Here is a 15,074-nt window from a genome sequence, read left to right as displayed (position 1 = left end):
ACAAACCTATGAAAGATAATGCATATATCTTTTCACATAATATTGTTATTCAGTATGGATAAGTGGTTATACTATAAACTTTAAGGATCCAAGCATACAACAGATTCAGGTGCTGGTCTCATGCTCACTTTTGATCATAGTTTCACAGACCAGAATAAAGAAGGTAAATTTCTATATTGATTGTAGCATCACAAATTTCAGGAGGAAGTGTATCAAGAAGGTGGCAGTCACTATCTTGTTAGTTTAGAACTAACAGTGTCCTAATTTAAAGTGGGCAGTGGTCAACAAAGTCACATGTGCCAACAAATCAATAAGAACTGTCAAAGAAAAGAGTAGGTACATGCAATGGACTTGGAATTTCATCTAACTCCGCTCTGAATTTGTTCTTTGTTACCAAATCCATTAGACATTTTAAATCTGTGTCTCGCTTGTCCTATCTACAGGACCTGAAAATATTAACCAAATCCTTCATTTTTCAAATATTCTATTTACTTGACACTGGACACATTTCATTTTTCCTACCTACATTCTAAGAAACTGTTCGGCTTTGTAGATGACTTTTCTTCTGTCTTCCCCTTAAATGCTGATGTTCCTCAGGGTTTTATCCTAAATCTCCTTCCTATTGCTCTCTACATGCTCTCCCTGAGTCAACTCTTCTTCTCCTAAGGTCAAATGTCACCTACATGCTAATGAAACCTAAACCACTGCCTGCAGCCAGACCTTTTTCCAGGCCCAGCTCTCCACCAGCCTTTTTACCTCAACACCCCACAAGCCTTTCAATGCATATCCAACTGAACTCAGCATTAACCTCCTGTTAATTCTTGTCTCAATAACTGATACCACCATTAAACCAATTACTAAGAGCATCCTAGACAATAGCCTTCACTACCCTTTTATTTTTCATCCTCTCTATTCAGTATGATTCCTTATGTTTCACTTGCTAAATTTCTATTAGCTCTGTCTTCTTCGTCCCATCTGTATTCTCATTATTTGAATTCATGTCACCATAAATTCTCTCCTGGATCGCAAGCTATCTGATGCTCTGCCCATGTCTTAGTATCTGTCAAATCCTTCCCCAACAGTGCAGCCACATTATGCTTTAAATGAAATGCTGATGTCACAATTGGCCCCTTTTAAAACCTTTAAATGATTTACCATTGCTTTTGTCATAAAGTGCAAACTTTCTCGCACAGTTGACAAGATAAGTGTGATAAGCATCTACCATTCTCTGTAGACCCACTCATTCTTGATGCTTGCTATTTTGCTGCATCTTTCAAACACACTTAATCTTTTGGCTTCCTAGACCAAATTCCAACATGGTGTGTGTGTGTGTGTGTGTGTGTGTGTGTGTGTGTGTGTGTGTATTTGTGGTGGGAGGGGGGTTGGGGAGAGTCCCAAACAATACCAAGCAATTCTCAGACACCAGCAGGATGTCCAAGAAATCAACTGAATTCTGGTACTATCTACCCAGAGATAGCATAAGCCTCCTCAGGTTAAGGATTCAGTCCTACAAGCCTGCCCCATGCCCCACTTTATAAGCCTGTTGCAAGCAAAGTGGACATCTGTGCTTCTGACTGACCAGCTATAAATTGGGGACTCCAACAATGCTTGCTTTGCACTTGAGAGGCCAGCTGCAATTCCAGGTTGTTACCAGTACTCCTAACCAACTGACTATAAACCAGAGGTTCCATGACCTCCTCTTAGGGTTTCATTAATTTGCTAGAGCAGCTCACATAACTCATAGAAACATCTTACTTATTAGATTACCAGTTTATTACAAAGGATGTATGCCAGGAGCACATAGATGAAAGAGATGCATTGAGGGGCTGCTGTAAGGAAGGGCACAGAGTTTCCATGATCGAGCTTTTAAATCTTCATGTGTTCCACCAATGGGAAGATTTCTGAACCCAGTTCTTTTGGGTTTTTATAAAGTTCTTCACTAATAGGCATGAATAATTAAATCATTTGGCCATTTGGCAGTTGATTCAACCTCTAGCCCCTCTCACCTTCCTGGAAGTTAGGGAAGTAGGACTGAAAGTTACAGGCTCCATCCTTAGGTGGGGTACAAAAGCTACCTCATTAACATAAAAAGGACACCTTACAGCTCTCAGCACTTAGGAAATTACAAGGGTTTTAGGTGCTCAGTGCAGGGACCAGGGAAGAAGACAAAAATATATATTTCTTATTATAAATCACAATATAAAACTGAACTCCAACCTATTTAAATAAATATTCTTTTTCTTTTCAGAGTCTAGAGATGTTGTTTGCTGTAGCCATGTATAATTCTCCTTAATTATAGCCCCTTCTTCACTGAATCTTGGCCGTATCCCACTTATTTGTTAGATCTCAACCAACATGCCCCTTCCAATTGAAGCTTTCCATGATCTCTGTAGATGTTTTTAGGGGCCCTTCCTGGGACTCCTAAAAATCATCAATTCTCCTATTCATTGCATTTTTCAGATCCTATGAAAATTATTTACTTAATTTTAACTCCTTTCTCCTCCTCAACCAAAACAGAACTCAGTCACAGATATTAAGATCCAACTAGACCAACTCTGTACTACTTCTCATTGACTACCTATCTAGCATATACTTTATAAATAAACACACATGAACGCATACACACACACTCTACGCATTTTCTCAAATAGAAAACATTTGGCTCATTCCAAATAGTTACCATTTCATATAATTTCATTAAATGGCTTTTCATTATCATACTGCTTTATTCTACCAGATTTTCCTTATATGGGTATGATATAATTTCCAATCTTCTCTAATTTCAGAATACTAGCTTAATGCATAGCCATCTATCGTTCTGAAGTCCATTCCAAAACACTATCCTATCTAATAAAGAGAGAATATGCAAATTGACCATCACACCATCACAAAGATGGCAGTGCCCATAGCCACAAGATGGTGGCGCCCAGTCCCCTCATCCCTGCCAGAGTCCCACAGTCCTTTCAGCCCAGCAGGGGTGTTGCAGGAGCACGGTGCGGCTGGACCAGCCCTCAGCTCAGCAGCTGCCTAGGGCCGCCCCGAGACTCAGGCAAGCCTTGGATGGCGGCTGCCCAGCTGCCTAGGGCCTGCCCGAGGCACAGGCAAGCCTCGGATGGTGGCTGCCCATCCGCACAGAGCCGACTGAGGCTCAGATAACCAGGGCCGGCCAAAGCTTGCACTGCCGGCAGTGGCAGCAGCAGAGGTGTGATGGGGGTGTCACCTTCCCCTGATCGCTGGGTCACCTCCAGCACCTGAGGCCTCCCGGACTGTGAGAGGGGGCAGGCCAGTCTCAGGGATCCCCTCTCCAGTGCATGAATTTTCATGCACCGGGCCTCTAGTCATTTAATAAAATGCCATCTGCCCTCAGCACACCAAATGCTCTTTCATCTTCACACAATTCCTTAAAGGTCCCCTCTTCCATCAGAACTTGGATGGATAAAAAGATAGCTCTAGTTTTTGCCTTCCAAAAAGAAAAACCTAAGTCCTTCCTAAGACATGAAGGCTCTGTAATTCAAAATAACAATCATTGAAATTTCTCCATTTATAATATGTACATGCCTAAACATATAATAAGAAATGTATTATATTATGTAACCAGCCATCTCCTGTCTTCTATTATACAATGAGTGTATTGCTGCATATAAATCAATTTTCTAAACAAACAAATTTCTTAAATTCCCTGGATAAAATTATTTTAAAGGAAACAATAGACTCTGTGGTAACAGATATTTAACTCTTCTAAAAGTTTTTTTCAAAGCAAGATCTTGGTATTTCCTTAAACAAGTAATATTCTTCAATATCTTCAAATGTTTCTATGTTTAATGGTTGCTTTTTGACACTCCTTCACATTATAATTGGACATTTACCTAACATTTAACTTGAGGGGTAAATGGAGGTGAAAGAAGGCATAGAGGGAATTAATAAATGGTGATGGAAAATAAATAAATAATACAAACAATGGGGGAATATTTAAAAAAAATAAGAAATCTGAATTGATTGTGCTACCCTGTAGTCTACTTCTTTATTTTTCCCAATAAAATAGATACATTAGCTGCCTTTTATATATAAGGACCTCAGTCAGAATGCATGTTCAATGAAAGTAGCTATTACTTTAGTCATCCCTTTCTTCTCAAAATTAACAATTTTTTCCCCCTTCATCCTCTTTACTGAATTTCTGTCCTAGAGGCTCCCTCTCCTGAGCTGTAGTCAGGACACATCATTTTCTGTCATACAATTCTATGAACTTGCAAAATATATCTACACTCCAGAGAAAACACACTCGTTCAGCTTTTCTATTAGGAAAGTAAAATTTTAATTTTTTAAAGGAAATGGGCATCATCTGTGCCATTTATGATAACAATATACTAATACCAACTAATCTGTTTGGAAGTTACTGAATCCTAAAACCACAAAAACCTGTAGATGACATCTAAACTAAGCCATGTTTCTGAGTTCTTGATTTCTGACAATAAGTTAATCTGCTCACTTCCAAATTTTAAACAAAACCAACTTTGCCTCAAGACACAAGAAAGAGACTCATAGTTGTTCTTCCTTCCTAAAAGCATCAGGCAAATGAAAGCAGTTCTCTAAAACACATGAGAAGAAAAATACCTTAGTAAATCACACGAAGTTCTCCAATCCCTTTTTGGATAAGCAAAACAAAACAAAAAAACACAAAACAACACACCTGGAATCACCAAACTTCTTTAGAAACAACAGTCAATATAAGACATACAGAAAAGTTAAGCTGCCTCGATAATCCTTAACACAATTCTGCACTTGTATCAATTTTCCTATTTATAAATGCACTTGCCTTTTACATACGTACTATAATTATTTAACAGTACTGTGTAATAATGTATCCAATACTTGCATTAGGAACATATTTCAGAAAGTAAGGACAACAACCATGTTGACCTCCTAGACATACTTCACATTAATATCTAGGCTTCCTTCTAAGCCTGATTCAAGTTGTGTCTCCCCCGCAGGAACAGTATGGTGTAATGGTTACCTATGGCCTCTGGGTAAGAAAGCGAGGTTTCAGCTTTATAATTCATTTGCTTTGTGACTTGTAATAAATTAATGTCTCCAATTCTTAATTTTCTCATTTGTCAAAAAACAGTTAATGCTAATAACTATCTCATTGGTGGGTGAGTTAAGTGTGGTAATGCATGCAAAGCATGTTAGTACAGTATCTGATAAAGAGTAATCTCCCCCTTAATGTGAATAGCAATCCTATCTAATAAAGAGGGAATATGCTAACTGACCCTCACACCATCGCAAAGATGGCAGCACCCACAGCCAATAAGGAGGGAATATGTAATTGACTGCCCCACCCTCAAAGATGGTGGCGCCCACAGCCAATAAGGAAGGAATATGCTAATTGCTTCCCCGCACTCAAAGATGGCGGCACCCACAGCCAATAAGGAGGGCATATGCTAACTGACTGCCATGCCCTCAAAGATGGCGGCACCCAATCCCCTCAGCCCCGTCAGGGCAGCAGGCACACGGCAAGGCTGGACCCCCCCCAGGCAGGCCTGGCCACTCCGCGCGCCTGCCTCTAGAGTCCCCCAGTTCCCTCAGCCCCCCAGCCACTCAGGGCCAGCCCGAGGCACAGGCAAGCCTTGGATGGCAGCTGCCCAGCTGCCCCGGGCCACCCGAGGCTCAGGTAACCAGGGCTGGCCGAGGCTTGCACTGCCGGCAGTGGCAGCAGCAGAGATGTGATGGTGTCGCCTTCCCCTGTTCACCAGGTCGCCCCCCCCCCGCGCCCCTGAGGGCTCCCGGACTGTAAGAGGAGGAAGGCCAGGCTGAGGGACCCCCTTCAGTGCATGAATTTTCATGCACCAGGCCTCTAGTGAAGATGATAATGATGATGATGATGATAATGATGATGACGAATCTATAATTATCATGATCAACATGAGTCATGACCTCGTCTAAATTCCCAGGAAATCATCAGTATATAAAATCCAGCAGATCTTCCCAACCCCTGTTATTTATACCTTAGGCATACTGTTGAATTACCCAGACAATTTAAAAACTAATAAATTAAACATATGATACTTCTTCATATACCAAAAGCACATATTTCAGACAGGTGTTACCAATACACATTCAAGGGCATGTATGTTATAGTCAAATATAGCAGAGTCCAAGTCCATCGATATTTCTCCCCCAAACTATAGCTATACTGTAAGGGTAGCTATAGTAAATGGCCTAAAAATGTCATTCAGGGGTTCTTAATTGTTTATTATCTCTCTCTACAACAAAATCTTTTTGAAAGTCATGTTCATGAGGCAAAGGTAAGCAATGGTGAATATGCTACAAATGACTTCTTTCCCATGATAGTTAATAATGATTGAGCAAAGGATGCTTGGTGGTGAGTTCTCAAGTTTTTGACAAATAATACATTGATCATTTCAGGAATCTCCGTTTGAGAAAAAAAAGTGAAACAATAAGGATATTTGCTAAGATTAATTTGGGAAATCAACTATTACCTAGTAGTCATTTTTTAAATCTATTTCCACATCATCCTTATTTTATTAAAATTCACCATGTAAGCAAAAGGAACACATTTCAATCTATGAATATATTAAATCTTACATTGCTATAGCTTTAAAAAACAAACTGGTAGCAGAATATGCCAATTAAAATACATTTCTCATAATATATATTCAGACCAAAAAAGATAAAATCAGATGTTCAAACAAATAAGGGCATAAGAAAGCTGGTGACACTGTAGACTTATTTCCAAGCGTGTCTTAAAACTTTCTTCCCTTTTACAGCTCCTGTGGGAACAAAGAGCTTCAATCTAGACTGTATACTTCAACAGAAACCAGAAATAATGATCAGACCTCACTTTGTTCCCACTCTCAGGTACCGTGTCACAAAGTCTCTTTGAAATTGGATAAATAAAGCGAATAATAGGTGCCCATTATTCACATGGATTTATCCTAGTTATGCTCATTCTTATATAAATTGCTAATGAAATATTAATGTACTAGGCCTAGCATACATTCACAAGAAAATGTCATAAAGAAATAAATCAAGGCCCACAAATAAAGACACACAAATAAATGGAGATGGGGTATTACATATCAATAAACCATAGACTGGAAAGACAAAAGGCAAACTAACTGGGTTCCACAAGACCAGGGCACAGCAAGGCAATGTTTTACCCGAGTTTTTCTTGTATCTCACATATGCCAAAGTAGGTATGGGAAAGCTGGCAATCCATAAACATCAATAGAAACAGACAAAAGAGATAAACAAAAGCCTTAGGAAAAGCCTGCTCTCTCTGGCCAAAGGACTAGAAAAAGGGCAACCTAGAAAAACAGAAAACATTTAGCAACAAGCATCCTGCTCCAGCTAAACAACAATGGAAAAAAATAAAAAGAAACAAAAGGTGTCTCATGCTCACCCCTGTCAAGAAAGGGTAAGCAGGGAGCCCAGACTTCCAATCTGACCCAGCTGTTAAGAGGCACCCTTTTGCCCTCTGGGTGGAATTGATACCAAAAAGAGTGGGTGTTGAGTCCCAGTTCTTGTCTTGCGAAAATCAAAGAATGAAGTCACAGACAAAAACAATGAACAGGAGCAAAGTTTATCGGGAGCAGCCAGCCCTGGCAAAGGTGTAGCTGGGGTTCCAAGAGCAGGCCAGTGTCCAAAGCTTCCTTTCCATGTTACAATCAGGAGTAGTTTAGTGTCCAAGCTAATTAAAGTCTAATAGCCCAAGGGTGGAGGCCCATATGGCCATAAGCCATGTAGAAGCAAGAATGTGCTCCCCCATCACAGGAGGGAATGTCAGGAACCCTTGAGTGCCAGGGAGAAGAGAGGAGAGAGAGAGAGAGAGAGAGAGAGAGAGAGAGAGAGAGAGAGAGAGAGAGAGAGGAAGTGTGTGCCTTTTAATTTAGGGGGTGGGTAGTCTTGCTAACTCCTAATAGGCCTTTTCAAAGAATTCTGCCTTAGCAATATCCTTTGGATTGGTTTATACACCTTACTGTCTTGTGACTGGTTATCCGCACACTGCCAGTCTTAGCGATATCCATACGTTTTAAAGTCCATGCCTCCCTTGTGAATGCCCTGCCTTCCCCGCCCAGTTGGAATGCCCTAGTAACTCCAATTAGTTGGGTTCCCAGTTCTACTTCCTTTCCGGTGGTCTCACCCCTATTACCTAGCTTCCTTCTGTCTCCTCCGAATTAAAGAAGATTGAATGGGGAATAGGGATTTTAATTCCACCCACAATAAGGAGGCCTCCTAGAGTATCAACGGGGCCACATGGAGATCCTGGATTTCCACCCTTCTCCCTCTGAAGTAGGGGGTTAATGAAATAACCCCCTAAAAGTCTCATTCCTGCTGGAACTTTCAACATGTTGCAGCAGGAATGAGGTCTCCCATTCCTCCAGAGGACACTAGGGAAGGAGAACAATGTGCTCCTCCCCTTCCTTGCCAGAGCGGTGTCACTGGATACCTGGTGGAGAGACTGAGCTTTCACCTCCACCTGGAAGTATCAGGTTGGTGCCCCCTCTCCCTCTGCTGGCATTGGGTCAGAGGTGACCTGCTAAAAGAGAATCGTATTAAAGAGTGTGGCATGGTCACACTTTGATTTTGAATGAATCACTCTGATAGCATAGTATGTGTTCAGGCAGGGAGAAGAGGGATGGAGGATGGTAAGGATAAGAAATAGAGAAGAGTAAAACCAATAGTGCTGCAATGCTTGGAAGCCAGAGGAAAAGCCACCCAAAAAAATTGGAAAAAGGTCAACAGTGGAAAATGCAGCCAAGAGACCCGATGAGAGGTCAGAAACATTTTATTGGATTTGGCAATTAAGAGATGATTCTGTCACTAGGAACACGGGTTTTATGGTGAGTTTTGAAGAGGTAAACTGAAAAGTGAGGCAGCTTAGTATAGACTTATTGAAAAGTTCAAGAAAATGAAGGAAGATAAATGTCAAGAAAGATTACTTTTATTACTTTTGGCAAGTGAAAAAAGAATTCTACTTTTTAAAAGTGATTCAGATTGGATCATGTTTACAGTCTGCTACAAGGAAAGAGTAGAGAGAGGAATAAGTTAGAGATACTGGAGAAAGTATATAACTATAGAACAAGTCTGGCGGAGATGATGAGCATCGGGGTTAAGGATCCGGGTGAACAAATCCGCCTTGAACAAAAAAGAAAGAGTTCATCGTCTGAGAATGAAAGACAATAGGAAGAAGTATGGATTTTTTTTTAGATAGTAGGAGGTTGAAGAGCATCAGAAAATGTACATCCACTTCCCCCAAGAAAAGAGAGGATGAAATCAGCTTCCCAGAAAGAAGGATATATGGGTTTAGAAAGAGGCCCCAGGAGATTTGGAATTAACCTTTAAGACACAGGACCAGAGTTAATCAAGCCCAAGTAAAATACTGACAAGTAACCATTGACTAAGGGAACATGATATTTTAAAACCTTCATTAGAGTCATTTTTTTCATAAGGTTATTTATTTCATAGTTTGATTTATGAGTTCAAATTTCACTCAGAAGTAAGTAAAAAATAAGGCAGTGTTTAGTTTCTTACAAAATCAAACTTCAAGCTGAGATCCAGTCCATGATGTCATTAACATGTGAAGAAAAATCTTGAAAGCATCATGTTACATCTGTATAATTTCTGCTTATGCTTTTGTTATATTTGAACAAAATGTCCTATTTATACTTGTATGAAATACCACCTACATTGTCAGAAACAGCATTTTTGACCTGTAAAGAACGAGGCCTGATAGCTGTTACTTTTCCTGTTTTGCAGATGGAGTAATTGAGAGTCAGGGAGGGAATTTTACAGTTGGCAGAAGTGTCACCCACCACCCTATCCCGAGTGTATTGTTTGTTTAATCAGACTCTTTTACAATATTGTAAATGTTTTTTAATTGCAGGTCAAAGTTAAACCTTGAATTTAGCTCTTCTGCCAATTTGTTTTTCTCTAAGAAACATAAGTAAGATGATCCCAAATATATGGAGAGAAAGAAAATAGACATTACATTAATCAAAGGAAATGACACATGAATACCAATTCTTATCAGAAGCTGATTTTAGACATGATACCAATACCTCCACCTAAGAACTCACCATGCTTTATGAAAAATATTTTAATAAACACAATCTAAATTAAAAATGATCTTTATTGAGAATCTAAATATAGATAAATCACTACAAATAAGTATTTGAAATAAATGTTAATCCCCATTTCTTGTGTGGTTTTAAAAGCTATATCGGCAGCTTGGAGTCCAATCCTAGATGGACAGCCAAGCTTTTCACCAAAATTTGAAAATAGCACCTAGAGTTTAAAAAACCAAAAACAAAAGCAATAAACACACACACACACACACACACACACACACACACACACACATTTGAACTGTTGGGATATTTGGCAATACTTGAGTAAAAAACAATGATGAAGAATTCAGGTTAAGAAGTCATGCCAATCAGAGGACCCAAAAACAATCTCAATTTGATAAGAATTTATTAATCCTCCTGAAGGTATGGGATCACTATAATGGGATCTATGAATCTGAACAGATCTATGTCTGCCAGCAGATAGTCATGCTTGACTGCAAACAAGAATATTTCCATGAATATACATTTTTAGCCCCAAGTCTTCATAACAGTTCAATAGACTTAAGAACATAAATCTGTCCCCAGTGCCAAAATAATGTATATGCATCAAATTACATTATAGTACAATAAATGTATTATTAATTATTAAACTAGGAAGGAATAAAAAAAATGTCTCAAAAATGTTCAGCCATTGATTTTGGTGTTCTGAATACACAAACACCATTCCTCTGTATCAGCAGTAGACCCAGACTTAACTAGAATTACAAAGATACATGTAGATCATCTAGTCCAACTCCTTAATTTGAGAGACAAGGAAACTAGGCCCAGGGAAGGGAAACTTACTTATCAAGAATCATTTTAGGCAAAAGTGGAATTAAAATCCAGGTATCTGAATTCACAGTTTAGTGCACTTCCCAGAAGTAGTAGATATAAATAACCTCATCTAATTTCATCTGGCAAGCAAATTCAGAGGCTGAGTGCAACTTTAAGGATCATGCTGAGTTTGCTGTTTTGTCATATTCAAAAGCACCTTCCATAACAAATGGATAATTAAACAATATTATAATCACAGGAAAATAATTATTTTAATTAATCAAACATATTATAAATACTCTTTGAACCATATTATTCCAGGTATTTTCTAAGTAACAGTTAAATACATAAAATGTTTAGGCTCTTCCATTAGCTTTCTCTGGATCATTCCTACTGAAAACAGCCAGCAGAAACAAGTGAAATAAAAAAACACACACAACAAAAATGACAAAAGAACTAAGAAACTATTACTAGTACTTTAAAACCCATGGCCTTCAATTCTAAACAAAGCAGTCAATATTGAGCACTAATTTGCATCCATCACCAATCAAAACAGCAAAGTAAACCATTATGAAAGCTCATTGGTTCATATCACTACCCTTATAGATATGAGTTTCCGGAAAAAATCATTCCGAAGTGAATCATCTGGATCATTTTTATTACTCACTCAGTCTTGAGACTGTCTGCACAGTACTGACTGAAATGTACTTCAGTGTGCACCTTCCTTCCAAATGAATATCTATGTCAGGTTTATTTATAGCCACTGCTTTCAATCAGTGCATTTCCAGGTATGAGAAATAAAATCATCTCAACAATACTCTCCTCTAGAGATCTGAACAGAAACCTGGAAATCTTGGCAAACGGCCTTTGAAATGATAATGAAAGATCTATAATGTAAAATGTACATTAAGATTTATTAAAGATTCCAAAGCACACTCACCTTATACTTTTTAATAAGCCCAGAAAAAAAACACAATTAGAAAATTAATTTATACCTTGTGCATCTTTTTGCACATCTCTTTATAAATTCCAATATTATTATCATAATCTATTTCATTCTCTTTTCCTCATTATGATTCTGTGAAATTTGGACAGCTCTCTTTGTTTCTTAGATGCTTTCCTCTCTATTTAGGAGCTTAAGGCTTTACAAAAGCAGCGCATACTTCCCCCTACTGGGAAAAAATTAAATTACAAGGAACATCTGAACAGGTTCCTAAGTATCAAGAAATCAAGTTCCTGGGTAAGATAAAATGTTAAGGAACCAGATGCATAGATTTCTGTGACTGTTTCACCAACCACAGAAGACTTTGTACTCTTTTAAGGGTTTCTCCCATGCATTCCTTTAGCTTGGCAGTTTTCAAAAGTACACTAACTCTCATTAGTGAAAGATGGATTAATCATTGATCCTGCTGTCCCAAAGAGCAGTTCAGAGAAAATGATCACTTTTTATTTGTTGTTGATGTTTTTTATTTTCACTGTAAAGACATTATCAGCTAAAGACACTTCTGGAAAAGATATTAAAGTAAACAATTTTGAAAGCTTAGCTTCATTTTTAATTGTTTTGAACAATCCTAAGCATTTAATAACTCATTAATTTTCAATACTCTTTATTTTATGTATTACTTTGTTTTTCAATAGAGAGGGTTTTTTTAATTGACTTTACTTTTCAACTTTAATTTCTTCTTTTTTTTTTAAATTCGGTAACCAAGAGAGTAGTAAGCATAATTGTATTTTACCTTCCCAAATCCTCTACAAAACCAACTTGTTTCTTAAAAAACAGTTTAGTTGTTTCACAAGTTCAATGTTTTGATTATAAATCTTTTTTTAATTGTTTAGTATGCAAACATGGAGTAAAACTATAAAAAATAATGGAGTAAAATTATAAAAAATAATCTATTATTAAAATATTTAAATAAACCTAATGTCTATTTAAATCACACATGGAGGATCAGAGTATTTGCTGCCATGTACAACTAAGTCTCAAAAAGGAAAACAGTTCTTTTAATGCTGAAGGGCTGAGGAAGAGGAAGTTGTCACTTTTAGTTTGGCTATAGGTAAGTCCATAAAAACCTCAGCTACAGAACTGCACTGTAGTCAGTTTAATAATGAAGCAATTCATTATTAATGAAGCACTCATCAAAAAAAAATCTAAAGTTGTTTTTAAAAAGGCTTGTGTAGATTACTACAGATACTGTATCTTTATCAGTTAGATGGCATTATATCAAGATAAATGGAGTAATTTGATTAATATTCCTCTCATGAAGTTTGTGTGTGGCGTGTGTGTGTTTGTGTGTGTGTGTGTGTGTGTGTGTGTGTGTGTTGAAACAACCTTTCAAAGCCACGCAAAAGGCAAGACATGTATGTTCCTCTGGGAATGAAATCTCCTTTAGCATTAGAGGTACACAAAAGAAAATGCACACTTGGTGAAACAGTTGATCAATTGTGAAGTGTTCCCAGAGACCGGTAACTTGCAGAGTAAACCAATTATCACACTTCAAATAAATTGATAAACCACTTTAGCCTCTGCCACATTCACAAACATAGAAGAACATGCATCGTACGTGCATAGTTTAATCTGGGTTAATTCCAGGACTTTTCATAGGAAAGACTGTAATTAGACTAAAGGGTATCACATCACTTCCCAAATGCAGGAAAGGGAAGAAAAAAAAAATGCTGATACGCAGCAAGAAGCTCTTAGAACACTACATTGGTCACTATTTACTTCCAAACTGATTCACCTTCCCTCTGCGAAGTGGAAATCCCCCTGTGAACCGCGACACACTTTATGGTTTCTCCATCAATGATCCTAACAGGTCACATCACCACTGCCATCAGATCGGGGAGCTTCGGTCTCCCCTGAATTAAGACAGAAAGGAGTAGGAGCACTGCCGCCCGCCCAGAGAACAGGCTCTGAAGCTGGCATCTTCCGGGGAACAGTTTCTGCGAAGGAGACAGGCGTCCCTCCCCAACTTCACTCTCCTAACCCAGCCTTGGGGTGAGAGGGGCGGCCGATGGTTTGTGCCCAGCTGCGGGGACAAGTCCTACCTTCCGCCAAAAGGCGCGATGCATGCACAAAAGATGGATCCAGGCTATCTTTCTCTGCCATCAGCTCAGGCAAATATTTCTCCTCTTCCATAGCGCGGACTTCGGACAGTCCACGGGCGAAGCGCTGGGTTCCGCTCTCTCGGACGCAGGGTCGCGGGGCAGCGCCTGGCTCCCGCGCGGCTCCGCCTCCCGGGGCGAGGGGATCTCCGCGCGTCCTCACCGGCCCGTGCCCCGAGCACCTGCGACTCCGGCCGTCGGGGCTGCGCCGGCCCAGCGCCCACACCTGCCCGTCCCTTCCGTCGTCCCTCGCTCGCGCCGAGCCCCCCGCACTCACACGAGCCGCCTTAACTGGAGAGGCGGGAACAGGGCGCGTCCCACCTCCGCCAACCATTCATTGGTGCTGGTGCCAGGAGAGGCGGGGCCCTCGCGAAGGGCGCGGGCCCTCATTGGGTCGTGCCGCACGTCGGATCGCCTGACTGGCAGGAGACAGCTGCAGAGGGGAGGGGAGCGCAGAAGGTGCAAGCGCTTTCTTCTTGCAGCTCCAGCCTTCCCTGGTTACTAGACAGGCCCAGCTGTGTGGAGCTCTGGGTCCTTCAGCTGAGATTCCAGAGGGTGGAGAGCGGGAAAAAGCACCCGTTAAACAGAGGAGCTCGGGGCCAAGACGGCAGGCAGGGAGGATGGGAATGAGGAGTGAGCAGCGGAGGGGGATGGAACAGCACTAGGGAAAGTCGCTCCCGAAGGTAGATGGGACTTTCCCTGCGTCCCTAAGGCACAGGTGTCTCCTCTCTCGTGGCTCAGATGCGCTCCAATGTGCAGGAATCAGCAGCGCACCCAGTCTGGAAACGTAACGAAGACTGCGTGTGCTGGGTGACTCCTGTCTTCAATGAGCCTGACCTACATCTCCGGGAAGCAGTAGGATGTTCATTGATAAACAAATAAAGAGGCTCCGGGCGATGTTGTTGTACAGCAACATGCTTCTAGCATGCAATCTTTGGGGGATTGACTTAGTTCTGATTTCTCTCCCAGCTAGCCTTCCTTCCCCATTCCCTTATCTATGGAGGGGGTTCAGGGAGGTGGCTGGATTTTAAAACTAAAAAGCAACACAAAAAGCCACAGTTTGTGAAGGAA

General features: G+C 40.2%; 1 protein-coding gene across 1 annotated transcript in view; it reads right to left on the bottom strand.

The window, feature by feature from the left end:
- The window catches only part of KHDRBS2 (KH RNA binding domain containing, signal transduction associated 2), a 520,521-nt gene extending 506,350 nt beyond the window's left edge, over positions 1–14,171 (bottom strand). The window contains exon 1 of the mRNA XM_079781604.1: positions 13,947–14,171. Coding sequence (XP_079637730.1) covers positions 13,947–14,037 — 91 coding nt within the window. The 5' untranslated portion in view covers positions 14,038–14,171. The remainder of the gene's footprint in view (positions 1–13,946) is intronic.
- Between the last annotated feature and the right edge of the window lie 903 nt (positions 14,172–15,074).

Source organism: Cnephaeus nilssonii (assembly GCF_951640355.1).
Source record: "Cnephaeus nilssonii genome assembly, chromosome: 9".
In the NCBI taxonomy this organism is placed as follows: Eukaryota; Metazoa; Chordata; class Mammalia; order Chiroptera; family Vespertilionidae; genus Cnephaeus; species Cnephaeus nilssonii.
The sequence above is the reverse complement of the archived record's forward strand: the minus strand, read 5'-3'. Positions and strand labels throughout refer to the sequence as shown.